Source organism: Nerophis lumbriciformis, linkage group LG17 (assembly GCF_033978685.3).
Source record: "Nerophis lumbriciformis linkage group LG17, RoL_Nlum_v2.1, whole genome shotgun sequence".
Taxonomy (NCBI): Eukaryota; Metazoa; Chordata; class Actinopteri; order Syngnathiformes; family Syngnathidae; genus Nerophis; species Nerophis lumbriciformis.
The window spans coordinates 31,895,560-31,909,749 of NC_084564.2; the positions used below are offsets into that span (position 1 = coordinate 31,895,560).

Genomic DNA, 14,190 nt, shown 5'->3' on the forward strand with positions numbered 1-14,190 from the left:
TAAGGGGCCTTATCTATTTATGTGCTCAAACTGAAATACCACTATTTAATTAAACTTGGTGGTTTGCTTCCCTCCAAGGTGAATATAAACCAGTGGTTCTTAACCTTGTTGGAGGTACCGAACCCCACCAGTTTCATATGCACATTCACCGAACCCTTCTTTACTGAAAAATAAAATGTTTTATTTTTTTTTTGTTCAAATTCAAGACAAAGTTATGTTTTTTTTTACTAGTGCACAAAATTAACCGTGCATGAACATCACCTTGTTCAAAGAACAAAACCAACACAGAGCATGAACTCACAACAAATTACACACTTGCAAATCACTTGGAAAATTAGAGGGAACATTGTTTGGGGGTATCCATAATACTTAGACTTAGACTTCCTTTTTATTGTCATTCAAATGTTAACTTTACAGTACAGATACGCCGATAGTGAGAAGTTTTTATTTACACGATTGATTGATTGAATGAAACTTGTATTAGTAGATTGCACAGTACAGTACATATTCCGTACAATCGACCACTAAATGTTAACACCCGAATAAGTTTTTCAACTTGTTTAATTAAGTCGGGGTCCACGTTAATCAATTCAGGAGTCTGATGTGTCTTGACCGCTGTGTCATGTCTGTGTGATCATGTTTTGTTTTAGTCATGTTTGGTTTTGTTTTTGGACTTTTTGTGCACTTTTGTTTGTTTTGTCACCATAGCAACCATTAGTTTTCACCTGTCACGTCACGCACCTGTTTCACGTTTTGAGTCACGCACCTGTTTTCACTAATCATGTCTGTAGTATTTAAGTTCATTGTTTTCAGTTTGTCTTTCTGGCGACATCCGCATTCATACCCCTGACACACTCTCCACACACCCTTATGACCCTTGCTGCGCTTTTTCATGCCGTTTTCTCGTCCAAGTAAGTTTTCTTTATTCATGCCATAGTTTGCAAGTTTTGTTTCATTGTTCATAGTTTCTTCCGTTGTGCAAGTTTTGTGTTTATAGTCAAGTTTTGTACTTCCGCCCTTCTGCGCGCCTTTTGTTTGCTTCTTTTTTTGTAGTTATAGTGTTAAAATAAATCATGTACTCCCCTTCACGCCACATCTGGTCCAAATCTTTTGCACCTCGGGAGAACAAACCACGCCACAGTCCCAGTCGTGACACGCTGCGGCGGAGGCTCTGCCGAACCCCCCAGGGTTCGATCGAACCCAGGTTAAGAACCACTGATATAAACATATACCATATTTAGAACATAATATGAGTTAATTAATTCATTTCAGTATTAAGTAGGATTTTTTGGGTAACTTTATTATGCTGAAAATATATAATCCGAGTATAAGTATAAGACGTTTTGAGACATCTCCTACAACTACAGGACCAGTATTGTGCCGCTGAAGCAAGTCCGTTTTTTAATTTCTGTGTAAGGGTCCCCCCTAACAACATTTTAGCGAAAAAAAGTTTTCAAAAAATATGCATTTTCTGCCATTTTCGGGTTTTGTCGGGACTCCTGATGAGGTTTTGAGACATCTCCTACAACTACAGGACCAGTGTCGTGCTGCTGAAGCAAGTCCGTTTGTTTTTTATTTTTGTGTAAGGGTCCCCCATTACGACATTTTAGCGAAAAAAGTTAAAAAAAATATACATTTTCTGCAATTTTGTTGGGACTCCTGATGAGGTTTTGAAGCATAGTATTAAGAGGAAAATATTTATTTACTGAATATTTTCAAAGTCAGCCCAAGACTTTTAAACATCCTGCCAGATAGTGTTTAACTTATCCTGCTAAAATATGTGTTGTGGGTTCATTCTTTCTCTTTCAGGTACCGCCTTGCTCCTGCTCACCACTTCCCGGTCCCATATGAGGATGTTTACCGTGTTGTGAAACACTTTTTCCAGATGGGGGTGCTTGCCCAGTTTTCTGTGGACCCGGGACGTATTGCAATATCTGGAGACAGTGCTGGGGGAAACCTGGCAGCTGCTGTCTCCCAGCAAGTATATATATTTTATTATTCAAGATTTTAACGTTCTGGTACAGAAAAAGGTGAATTGATGACATCAGATGTGGTACTAAATATTCAACTAGTAGCAGGTGTAGTCTTGATTCTAGATCCTCGACAAGTAATTAACCTAATATAATACCACTATTTAATTTATATTACAATTGTAACGCGAGTAGTTGAATGATAACTAGTGATGTGCCAATTGATTGGCCGCTGATCAGTATCGTGAAAAAGTATGTGATTGATATTGCCGATTAATGCCTTTTAAAGATGATCACGAAGGCGGATACTGTATTTATTGTATGTTTATATATTTTTTTATTTTTGGGAATTTTTAGCTGGCAAGCAGCTAATTTAGTGTCTCCATACACAGTGTGGAGCCACTTCCCTATGCTAATAACAATCACCTCCATTACTTAGACTTAGACAAACTTTATGGATCCACAAGGGAAATTGTTCCACACAGTAGCTCAGTTACAAAGGATGGAAAGTGTAAGGATGGAAAGGATAATGAAGGTATAAAGTAGACAACAAGTGTACCATAGTAGCAATATAACATTTAACATACATGTAATATTTACATATTATATATACAGTATGTAATATATACTGATTTATTACATTATATTGTATTTTTATATAATGTATACAATTTCTAACAAATCCCAATGACCATGTACAATATTACAGTATATGTAACAGCTGCAGCATAAAGTAGAGAGTAGATCCAGCAGAAAATATACATTATAAACAAAGAGAGGTAGCTAACATGTCAGGTGTCAGGTAATAGACAGATATCATCTATTGCTGTATGGCCAGTGTTTTATACAGCTGTATGGAGTGTGGAATGAAGGAGTTCTTCAATCCAACACTGTGGGAACCAAGCTGAAGGAGCCTGTTGGAGTATGAACTCCGCTGTCCGTCAATTGTCTGCTGGAGTGGGTGGGCAGGATTGTCCATGATGGCCAGCAGTTTGTCCAGTGTCCTCCTGTCCCTCACTGACACAAACCCCTCCAACTGTGTGCCAATAGTTTGGCCGGGTTTCCGGATCAGTTTGACAAAAGTCTCTTTTGCTGGTGCTGCTCCCCCAACAAGCCACTGCAAAGTACAGGGCACTGGCCACAACAGACTGAAAAAAATGGAAAATAAACTGCAATTCTTAGTATCTTAAGTATCCTTATGATGTAACAATATCCCTGGAGGACAAGGCTAAACATGTTACACACTGAGAGCAAACCAGGAGCTGGCATGCTAATAGCTAAGCTAACTGCTTGATTGTTGGTGTGTCAGCATTGTGGCACTCAGTATATGACACGTGAGAGGCTTGCGACTCGATCCATAAATTGATGGTGTCGATAGCAAAGGGTAATATCAGCATATGATCAATACGACACTAGATTGATAATTTGTCCATCCATCCATCCATCTTCTTCCGCTTATCCGAGATCGGGTGGCCTAAGCAGGGATGCCCAGACTTACCCAGTCACTTCGTCCAGATCCTCCCGGGGGATCCCGAGGCGTTCCCAGGCCAGCCGGGAGAGATAGTCTTCCCAACGTGTCCTGGGTCTTCCCCGTGGCCTCCTACCGGTTAGACATGCCCTAAACACCTCCCTAGGGAGGCGTTCGGGTGGCATCCTGACCAGATGCCTGAACCACCTCACCTGGCTCCTCTCCATGTGGAGGAGCAGCGGCTTTACTTTGAGCTCCCCCCGGATGACAGAGCTTCTCACCCTATCTCTAAGGGAGAGACCCGCCACCCGGCGGAGGAAACTCATTTCGGCCACTTGTACCCGTGATCTTGTCCTTTTGGTCATAACCCAAAGCTCATGACCATAGGTGAGGATGGGAACGTAGATCGACCGATAAATTGAGAGCTTTGCCTTCCGGCTCAGCTCCTTCTTCACCACAACAGATCGATACAGCATCCGCATTACTGAAGATGCCGCACCGATCCGCCTGTCGACCTCGCGATCCACTCTTTCCTCACTCGTGAACAAGACTCCGAGGTACTTGAACTCCTCCACTTGGGGCAAGATCTCCTCCCCAACCCGCAGATGGCACTCCACCCTTTTCCGGGCGAGAACCATGGACTCGGACTTGGAGGTGCTGATTCCCATCCCAGTCGCTTCACACTCGGCTGCAAACCGATCCAGTGAGACCTGAAGATCTTGGCCAGATGAAGCCATCAGGACCACATCATCTGCAAAAAGCAGAGACCTAATCCTGCAGCCACCAAACCGGATCACCTCAACACCCTGACTGCGCCTAGAAATTCTGCCCATAAAAGTTATGAACAGAATCGGTGACAAAGGGCAGCCTTGGCGGAGTCCAACCCTCACTGGAAACGGGTCCGACTTACTGCCGGCAATGCAGACCAAGCTCTGACACTGATCGTACAAACCCCGTTTCCATATGAGTTGAGAAATTGTGTTAGATGTAAATATAAACGGAATACAATGATTTGCAAATCATTTTCAACCCATATTCAGTTGAATATGCTACAAAGACAACATATTTGATGTTCAAACCGATAAACATTTTTTTTTTTTTTTTTTTGAAATAATCATTAACTTTAGAATTTGATGGCAGCAACACGTGACAAAGAAGTTGTGAAAGGTGGCAATAAATACTGATAAAGTTGAGGAATGCTCATCAAACACTTATTTGGAACATCCCACAGGTGAACAGGCAAATTGGGAACAGGTGGGTGCCATGATTGGGTATAAAAGTAGATTCCATGAAATGCTCAGTCATTCACAAACAAGGATGGGGCGAGGGTCACCACTTTGTCAACAAATGCGTGAGCAAATTGTTGAACAGTTTAAGAAAAACTTTTCTCAACCAGCTATTGCAAGGAATTTAGGGATTTCACCATCTACGGTCCATAATATCATCAAAGGGTTCAGAGAATCTGGAGAAATCACTGCACGTAAGCAGCTAAGCCTGTGACCTTCGATCCCTCAGGCTGTCCTGCATCAACAAGCAACATCAGTGTGTAAAGGATATCACCACTTGGGCTCAGGAACACTTCAGAAACCCACTGTCAGTAACTACAGTTGGTCGCTGCATCTGTAAGTGCAAGTTAAAACTCTCCTATGCAAGGTGAAAACCGTTTATCAACAACACCCAGAAACGCCGTCGGCTTCGCTGGGCCTGAGCTCATCTAAGATGGACTGATACAAAGTGGAAAAGTGTTCTGTGGTCTGATGAGTCCACATTTCAAATTTTTTTTGGAAACTGTGGACGTCGTGTCCTCCGGACCAAAGAGGAAAAGAACCATCTGGATTGTTATAGGCGCAAAGTTGAATAGCCAGCATGTGTGATGGTATGGGGGTGTATTAGTGCCCAAGACATGGGTAACTTACACATCTGTGAAGGCGCCATTAATGCTGAAAGGTACATACAGGTTTTGGGGCAACATATGTTGCCATCCAAGCAACGTTACCATGCTGCTTATTTCAGCAAGACAATGCCAAGCCACGTGTTACATCAACGTGGCTTCATAGTAAAAGAGTGCGGGTACTAGACTGGCCTGCCTGTAGTCCAGACCTGTCTCCCATTGAAAATGTGTGGCGCATTATGAAGCCTAAAATACCACAACGGAGACAACTTAAGCTGTACATCAAGCAAGAATGGGAAAGAATTCCACCTGAGAAGCTTAAAAAATGTGTCTCCTCAGTTCCCAAACGTTTACTGAGTGTTGTTAAAAGGAAAGGCCATGTAACACAGTGGTGAACATGCCCTTTCCCAACTACTTTGGCACGTGTTGCAGCCATGAAATTCCAAGTTAATTATTATTTGCAAAAAAAAAACAAAGTTTAGGAGTTTGAACATCAAATATCTTGTCTTTGTAGTGCATTCAATTGAATATGGGTTGAAAAGGATTTGCAAATCATTGTATTCCGTTTATATTTACATCTAACACAATTTCCCAAATCGTATGTAAACAGGGTTTGTACAGGGAGCTAACCGCCACAATCAGACAGTCCGATACCCCATACTCTCTGAGCACTCCCCACAGGAGTACACGGTCGAATGCCTTCTCCAAGTCCACAAAGCACATGTAGACTGGTTGGGCAAACTTGCATGCGCCCTCAAGGACCAATCCAGGGAATCATTCTGTGAACACAGGAGGACTTTGAGGGAAACAACCAAAGGTTTTAAATGAGTCTTGGTTAGTAGTTTTTGATTTTGTTTATTTATTTTGTACTATAGACTTTGTTTTGCTCAAACATTTGCATGTATAAGCAAGATAATAAAACGCTTGTTAAAATATTATGCTGATATTGTTAAATTATCCATAGTACTCACCATAAATAAATTAACAAATTTGCAGTTAATATATTTGATCGATATCTGTATTAGTATCGGTTGATGTCACTCATGGATGATCGGTATCGGCAGCATGAAAACCTGATCGCAATATCCCTAATAACAACTGATCATAGTAGAGATCATGAGGCTTATAGGGGAAGTGTACTTTAAAAAATGTTGCTTATCATTCACAATCCTTATGTATGACAAGCACAAATATGCTTTTTCTTTTTTCATGCATTCTAAATAGTAAATAAATGCCAGCAAATGTCTGCTTACAATGGAGCCTGATGGGAGTCGTTTCATTCTGCCTATAAAGCGTTTAAAAACCATCCAGATGGTTGACATACCCGCTGTAAGTACAGTATGTATGTAATGCAGTAACAGGCACATTCACAGAAACATGTCATATTTACGTATTTTGCTCATTTTATGCATACGGTGGCGCAATATTTCAAAAACCCATCACAACATTAGCTTTTTGCTTCGACAACATCACTGATTACAACTCACAACATGAGCGCCAACAGACATATTAAAACATCACTTACTGTACAATGTCTGCTGTGAGTGGGATGCCGACTGATGGGATGTTAGTATATTTCCGTTTAGATGAAGAATGACTCACGCTAGTCTTTTCGGTTCTTTTTCGGGTCTAAGTTGGATGTCAAAGTGTACCAACTTCTCAGTCATGTGCGCATCATTTCACTGTCGAGGTGAGAGGCATGATTTAAAATCGAGAATGAACTTTCACAAGCTCCGAGGCGAGAAAGCAGCTCACCATTTGATGATGTCAATGCAACAACATGAGGAAGTCGCCTCTCCCTAATAAATGCCCTGCTAAATGTAGGTCCTTAACGTTAGAGCTTCTAATAACACTCTTGCTCAGGGGTCCCCAAACTATGCCCCGCCAGCATCCATAATCCGGCCCGCGGAAAGTCCCCAAAAAATGGTCTTTTTTTTTTTTTTTAATTAATATTTTAAAAAAATACGTCCTTTGTAATTCATTTTCTACCGCTTGTTACTCTCGGTGTCTACTAGCCGCTCAGGCAAATCATATTGTCTCAAAATGCATTTTCCTATCGATAACATGACATCATCGCGCTCGGAATGTGTATATATGTATATATATATATATATATATATATATGTATATAAATGTATATATATATATGTATATATATATATATATATATATATATATATATATATATATATATATATATATATATGTATATGTATATGTATATATACAGTATATATACCATATTTTTTGGGACTGTAAGTCGCAGTTTTTTTCATAGTTTGGCCAGGCTCCAGTGCGATTTATATATGTTTTTTTCCTTCTTTATTATGCATTTTCGGCAGGTGCGACTTATACTCCGGTGCGACTTATACTCCGAAAAATACGGTATATATATATATATATATATATATATATATATATACTGTATATATATATGTATGTGTATATGTATATATGTATATATATATATATATATATATATATATATATATATATGTATGTGTATATGTATATATGTATATATATATATATATATATGTATACATATTTTTTCCCCCACACATACATATATATATATATATATATATATATATATATATATATATATATATATATATATATATATATATATATATATATATATATATATATATATATATATATATATATACATATATATATATATATATATATATGTATGTGTATATATATATATATATATATATATATATATATATATATATATATATATATATATATATATATATATATATATATACATATATATATATATATATATATATGTATGTGTGGGGGAAAAAAATCACAAGACTATTTCATCTCTACAGGCCTGTTTCATGAGGGGGGTACCCTCAATCGTCAGGAGATTTTAATGGGAGCATTCGCATACCATGGTTTATATAGGGCACAGAGTGGGTGGGTGCAGGCTGGCCTAGGGGCGTGGTGATTGGTTCATGTGTTACCTAGGAGGTGTTTCCGTCTATGGCGGCATGTTGTTACAATTTCGCTGCGCTTGTTGAGGGATGACAGGTCTGGACGGTAGATAATAAACAGTTTCTCTTTCAAGCATAGGTTGCATCTTTTATTACCACTATTGTAAGGTGTGCTGGATGCAAGAATTTGCCATGTTATTGAATATTCAACATTATTGTCTTTGAGGTCCCAAATGTGTTTGCTGAGTTCTGTGGTATTTCGCAGGTTTTTGTTCCTGAAAGAAGCCTTGTGGTTGTTCCATCTGGTTTTGAATTCACCCTCGGTTAATCCTACATATGTGTCGGATGTGTTAATGTCCTTGCGTATTACCTTGGATTGGTAGACAACTGATGTTTGTAAGCATCCCCCGTTGAGACGCCACAGCCAACAAGGAAGCCTTCATCACATTGAAGGATCACAAACCCAACTTCGCAAATAACCCAACATGCCGACTAATAAACCCAACTAAATCTGAAATAGGAAAAATCAGCAAAATAATCCTGGACAGAGTCAACACAAAAATCAAGGACAAAACACCACTCAACCAATGGAGAAATACAGCAGCAGTAATCAAATGGTTCAACAACATCCAAGACAAACAACAGCACAACTTTATCTCCTTTGATATCGAGGAATTTTACCCTTCCATCACGCAAGACCTACTGACTCAAGCACTAGACTTCGCCTCAGACTACGACTCAATCACAGGCAACGAAAGAAACATCATCATCCACGCAAAAAACTCCATTCTCATCCACAACAGTACACCATGGCAAAAAAAGAACAATGCAACATTTGACGTCACTATGGGAAGTTTTGACGGAGCAGAAACGTGTGAACTCGTTGGGAGTTTCCTCCTCTCCCAGCTCGCTAGCCTCAATCTGAACCTTGGTATTTACCGTGATGACGGACTGGCAGTGTGTCGTGCCTCGCCAAGGAGCAGCGAGAATACCAAGAAGCGCATATGCCAAATTTTCAAAGAGAACGGCCTACGGATCACGATTGAAGCCAACAAGCAAACCGTCAACTTCCTTGACGTCACTTTCAACCTGAGAAATAACAGCTACCAACCATTCACGAAACCCAACACAACACTCCAATACGTGCACCATGACAGCAACCATCCACCCACCACCACGAAAAGAATACCTACCGGAATCAATAAAAGGCTATCGATGCTGTCATCTAGCAAAGCTGAATTTGACCAAGCAACCCCCCTGTACCAAAAAGCCCTTGATGAAAGCGGATACAATTTCACCCTCACCTATGAACCCACACCAGGAAACCAGCCAAAAAAGAACAGAAAACGAAACGGCATCATCTGGTACAACCCCCCATACAGCAAAAACGTCTCAACGAACATTGGACACAAATTCCTCAACCTGATTGACAAACACTTTCCCAAAGACAACAACCTAAGAAAAGTTTTCAACAAGAACAACATCAAATTGAGCTACAGCTGCATGAACAATATACGACAAATCATCTCAAACCACAACAAAACAATTGCAAATGAGCCGTCGACCCCCAGTCAGAACGACTCCAAAACCAACAAAGCATGTAACTGTCGAAAGAAACCTGATTGCCCCCTCAACGGGGGATGCTTACAAACATCAGTTGTCTACCAATCTAAGGTAATACGCAAGGACATTAACACATCCGACACATATGTAGGATTAACCGAGGGTGAATTCAAAACCAGATGGAACAACCACAAGGCTTCTTTCAGGAACAAAAACCTGCGAAATACCACAGAACTCAGCAAACACATTTGGGACCTCAAAGACAATAATGTTGAATATTCAATAACATGGCAAATTCTTGCATCCAGCACACCTTACAATAGTGGTAATAAAAGATGCAACCTATGCTTGAAAGAGAAACTGTTTATTATCTACCGTCCAGACCTGTCATCCCTCAACAAGCGCAGCGAAATTGTAACAACATGCCGCCATAGACGGAAACACCTCCTAGGTAACACATGAACCAATCACCACGCCCCTAGGCCAGCCTGCACCCACCCACTCTGTGCCCTATATAAACCATGGTATGCGAATGCTCCCATTAAAATCTCCTGACGATTGAGGGTACCCCCCTCATGAAACAGGCCTGTAGAGATGAAATAGTCTTGTGATTTTTTTTCCCCACACATACATATATTGCGCTCTACTACGGTATCGAGCACTATTTTTTGGATAACCTTATTAAGACATATATATATATATATATATATATGTATGTATATATATATATGTATGTATATGTATGCATATATATATATATATGTATGTATATGTATGCATATATATATATATATATATATATATATATATATATATATATATATATATATATATGTATGTATATGTATACATATATATATATACAGAGCCCGGCCCCCGGCCAAATTCTTTTAACCCAATGCGGCCCCCGAGTCAAAAAGTTTGGGGAACCCTGATCTTGCTAATAACTTGCTTAATATTCAGTTCACAAAATGTAAATAGAGTATTGTTGTCGCTTTTTGGATGGTTATTTATTAGAATTATGGCTTTTTGCCGATTTCCGATATTGTCCAACTCTTTAATTACCGATACCGATACCAACCGATACCGATATATATAGTCGTGGAATTAACACATTATTATGCCTAATTTGGACAACCAGGTATGGTGAAGATAAAGTCCTTTTTAAAAAAAATGAAAAAATAAAATAAGATAAATAAATTAAAAACATTTTCTTGAATAAAAAAAAAAAGTAAAACAATATAAAAACAGTTACATAGAAACTAGTAACTAATGAAAATTAGTAAAATTAACTGTGAAAGGTTAGTACTATTAGTGGACCAGCAGCACGCACAATCATGTGTGCTTACGGACTGTATCCCTTGCAGACTGTATTGATATATATTGATGTATAATGTAGGAACCAGAATATTAATAACAGAAAGAAACAACACTTTTGTGTGAATGAGTGTAAATGGGGGAGGGAGGTTTTTTGGGTTAGTGCACTAATTGTAAGTGCATCTTGTGTTTTTTATGTTGATTTAATAAAAAAAAACCAAAAAAAAACCCGATACCGATAATTTCCGATATTACATTTTAAAGCATTTATCGGCCATCTCTATTATTTATCGGATTGTATAGTCGAAATAGACGCAATGATGTCATGGCCCCCATTGGCTCTATTGTAAGCAGACTTTTATTTACAATTATTTACGAGTTATAATGCATTGGATAAAAAATACATATTTGTTCTTGCCTCTCACAAGGATTGTGAGTTATAGGCAACATTTTTAGAAAAGTGCAGTACCTCTTGAAGACATTAACGTTTCCGAAGTTGGATCGACTGATAGTAAAAGCTGCTAGCACCCACAGGTTATTTGCTATTTTTATTTGTTAGCAAAAGTATATACAGTCGTGTTCAAAAGTTTACATACACTTGTAAAGAACATAATGTCATGGCTGTCTTGAGTTTCCAATCATTTCTACAACTCTTAATTTTTTTTGTGATAGAGTGATTGGAGCACATACTTGTTGGTCACAAAAAACATTCATGAAGTTTGCTTCTTTTATGAATTTATTATGGGTCTACTGAAAATGTGAGCAAATCTGCTGGGTCAAAAATATACATACATGTTAATATTTGCTTACATGTCCCTTGGCAAGTTTCACTGCAATAAGGCACTTTTGGTAGCCATCCACAAGCTTCTGCTTGAAATTTTGACCACAAAATTGGTGCAGTTCAGCGAAATGTGTTGGTTTTCTGACATGGACTTGTTTTTTCAGCATTGTCCACACGTTTAAGTCAGGACTTTGGGAAGGCCATTCTAAAATCTTCATTCTAGCCTGATTTAGCCATTCCTTTACCACTTTTGAGGTGTGTTTGGTGTCATTGTCCTGTTGGAACACCCAACTGCGCCCAAGACCCAACCTCTGGGCTGATGATTTTAGCTTGTCCTGAAGAATTTGGAGGTAATCCTTCTTTTTCATTGTCCCATTTAAAGCAGTTCCATTGGCAGTAAAACAGGCCCAGAGCATAATACTACCACCACCATGCTTGATGATAAGGTTGGTGTTTCTGGGATTAAAGGCCTCAACATATTGCTGGTTATTGTGGCCAAACAGCTCCATTTTTGTTTCATCTGACCACAGAACTTTCCTCCAGAATGGGTTATCTTTGTCCATGTGATGTCAGTGGTAAAGTGGTAAAGGAATGGCTAAATCAGGCTAAAATGAAGGTTTTAGAATGGCCTTTTCCAAAGTCCTGACTTAAACGTGTGGACAATGCTGAAGAAACAAGTCCATGTCAGAAAAGCAACTCATTCAGCTGAACTGCACCAATTTAGTCAAGAGGAGTGGTCAAAAATTCAAGCAGAAGCTTGTGGATGGCTACCAAAAGCGCCTTATTGCAGTGAAACCTGCCAAGGGACATGTAACCAAATATTAACATTGCTGTATGTATATTTTTGACCCAGCAGATTTGCTCACATTTTCAGTAGACCCATAATAAATTCATAAAAGAAGCAAACTTCATGAATATTTTTACTGACCAACAAGTATGTGCTCCAATCACTCTATCACAAAAAATAAGAGTTGTAGAAATGATTGGAAACTCAAGACAGCCATGACATTACGTTCTTTACAAGTGTATGTACACTTTTGACCACCACTGTCGTATTTATACTGTGAAGTGGTTAACTTTAACACCTTTTTATGTCATCAGATGTTCTTTGTTATCTCTCGACGATATCAGCTTGTGTTACATTGCAATGGTTTCCAACTCCTTACAGTTGCTGAAGGACCCCACACAACAGGTTCATTTGAAAGCCCAAGCACTCATCTACCCTGTGCTCCAGGCTTTGGACCTCAACACACCTTCTTACCAACAAAACCAAGACATGCCCATATTACCGCGCACCCTCATGGTACGATTCTGGAGCGAGTACTTCACCAGCGACAAAGCCTTTTTCAGAGCCATGATGGCCAACACGCACAACAATCCAGAGTCTTCCAGCCTGCTGAAGTTTGTCAATTGGAGCGCCTTCCTGCCTGAGGCTTATCGCAGAAAATATAACTACAGCGCCCCCACTGTGGTGCATGGGGAGGCAGAGCAGGAGTTTGGAACAAGCGAACCGTCTCGTTCTTTAGCTGACCCCAGGGCGTCCCCACTGCTGGTTCCAGACACAGCCTTGCACTCTCTGCCTAAAGCCTACATTCTCACATGTGAGTACGACGTTCTCCGAGATGACGGGATCATGTATGTCACGCGTCTTCGCACGGCGGGTGTCGCGGTGACTCACGAACATTACGACGCGGGATTTCACGGTGCGCTGATGTTCACCGTGTGGCCCACCGACTTTCTCCTTGCTCGCCGCATGACGGACAACTACGTGAAATGGCTAAAGGAAAACTTGTGAAATAACTTGAATTAACCCAGTTGCTCCATTGTTTTATTGGGTGCAAAATGCTACCAATTTGGCAGTAATATTATTATTTTATTTTTTACTAATGCTTATTTTATCTGTAAATACAGTAGCACATCATGAAATCTGTTATATTTGTCACACATTTTTATGACACTGTAAAATGTTAACAGTATGACAAGTAGTTAGTTTTTCCAGAAAGTATGAACAAAATGTAAACAAACCCCCTTGCAAAAGTAATCTTTGGTCTCAATGGAACAAAACCTAGATAAACAACAGATAAATAATAATGAAAAGATATATACAGAGATGTAATGTGTAAATGTAATTTTTTTGGGTTAAAACTAAGGCAACCAAGGGCAAAACATACAGTCGTGGTCAAAAGTTTACATACACTTACGTACTACTCATCGCAGACTATGGAAGACAATGACTACTTTGGGTG

The 14,190-nt window shown here is 39.3% G+C and overlaps 1 protein-coding gene across 1 annotated transcript in view; it reads left to right on the forward strand.

The window, feature by feature from the left end:
* aadac (arylacetamide deacetylase) overlaps positions 1-13,870 on the forward strand; it is a 37,839-nt gene extending 23,969 nt beyond the window's left edge. The window contains exons 4-5 of the mRNA XM_061973089.1: positions 1,810-1,981; positions 13,113-13,870. Of these exons, the coding sequence (XP_061829073.1) occupies positions 1,810-1,981; positions 13,113-13,739 (799 nt within the window). The 3' untranslated portion in view covers positions 13,740-13,870. The remainder of the gene's footprint in view (positions 1-1,809; positions 1,982-13,112) is intronic.
* Positions 13,871-14,190: the final 320 nt, after the last annotated feature.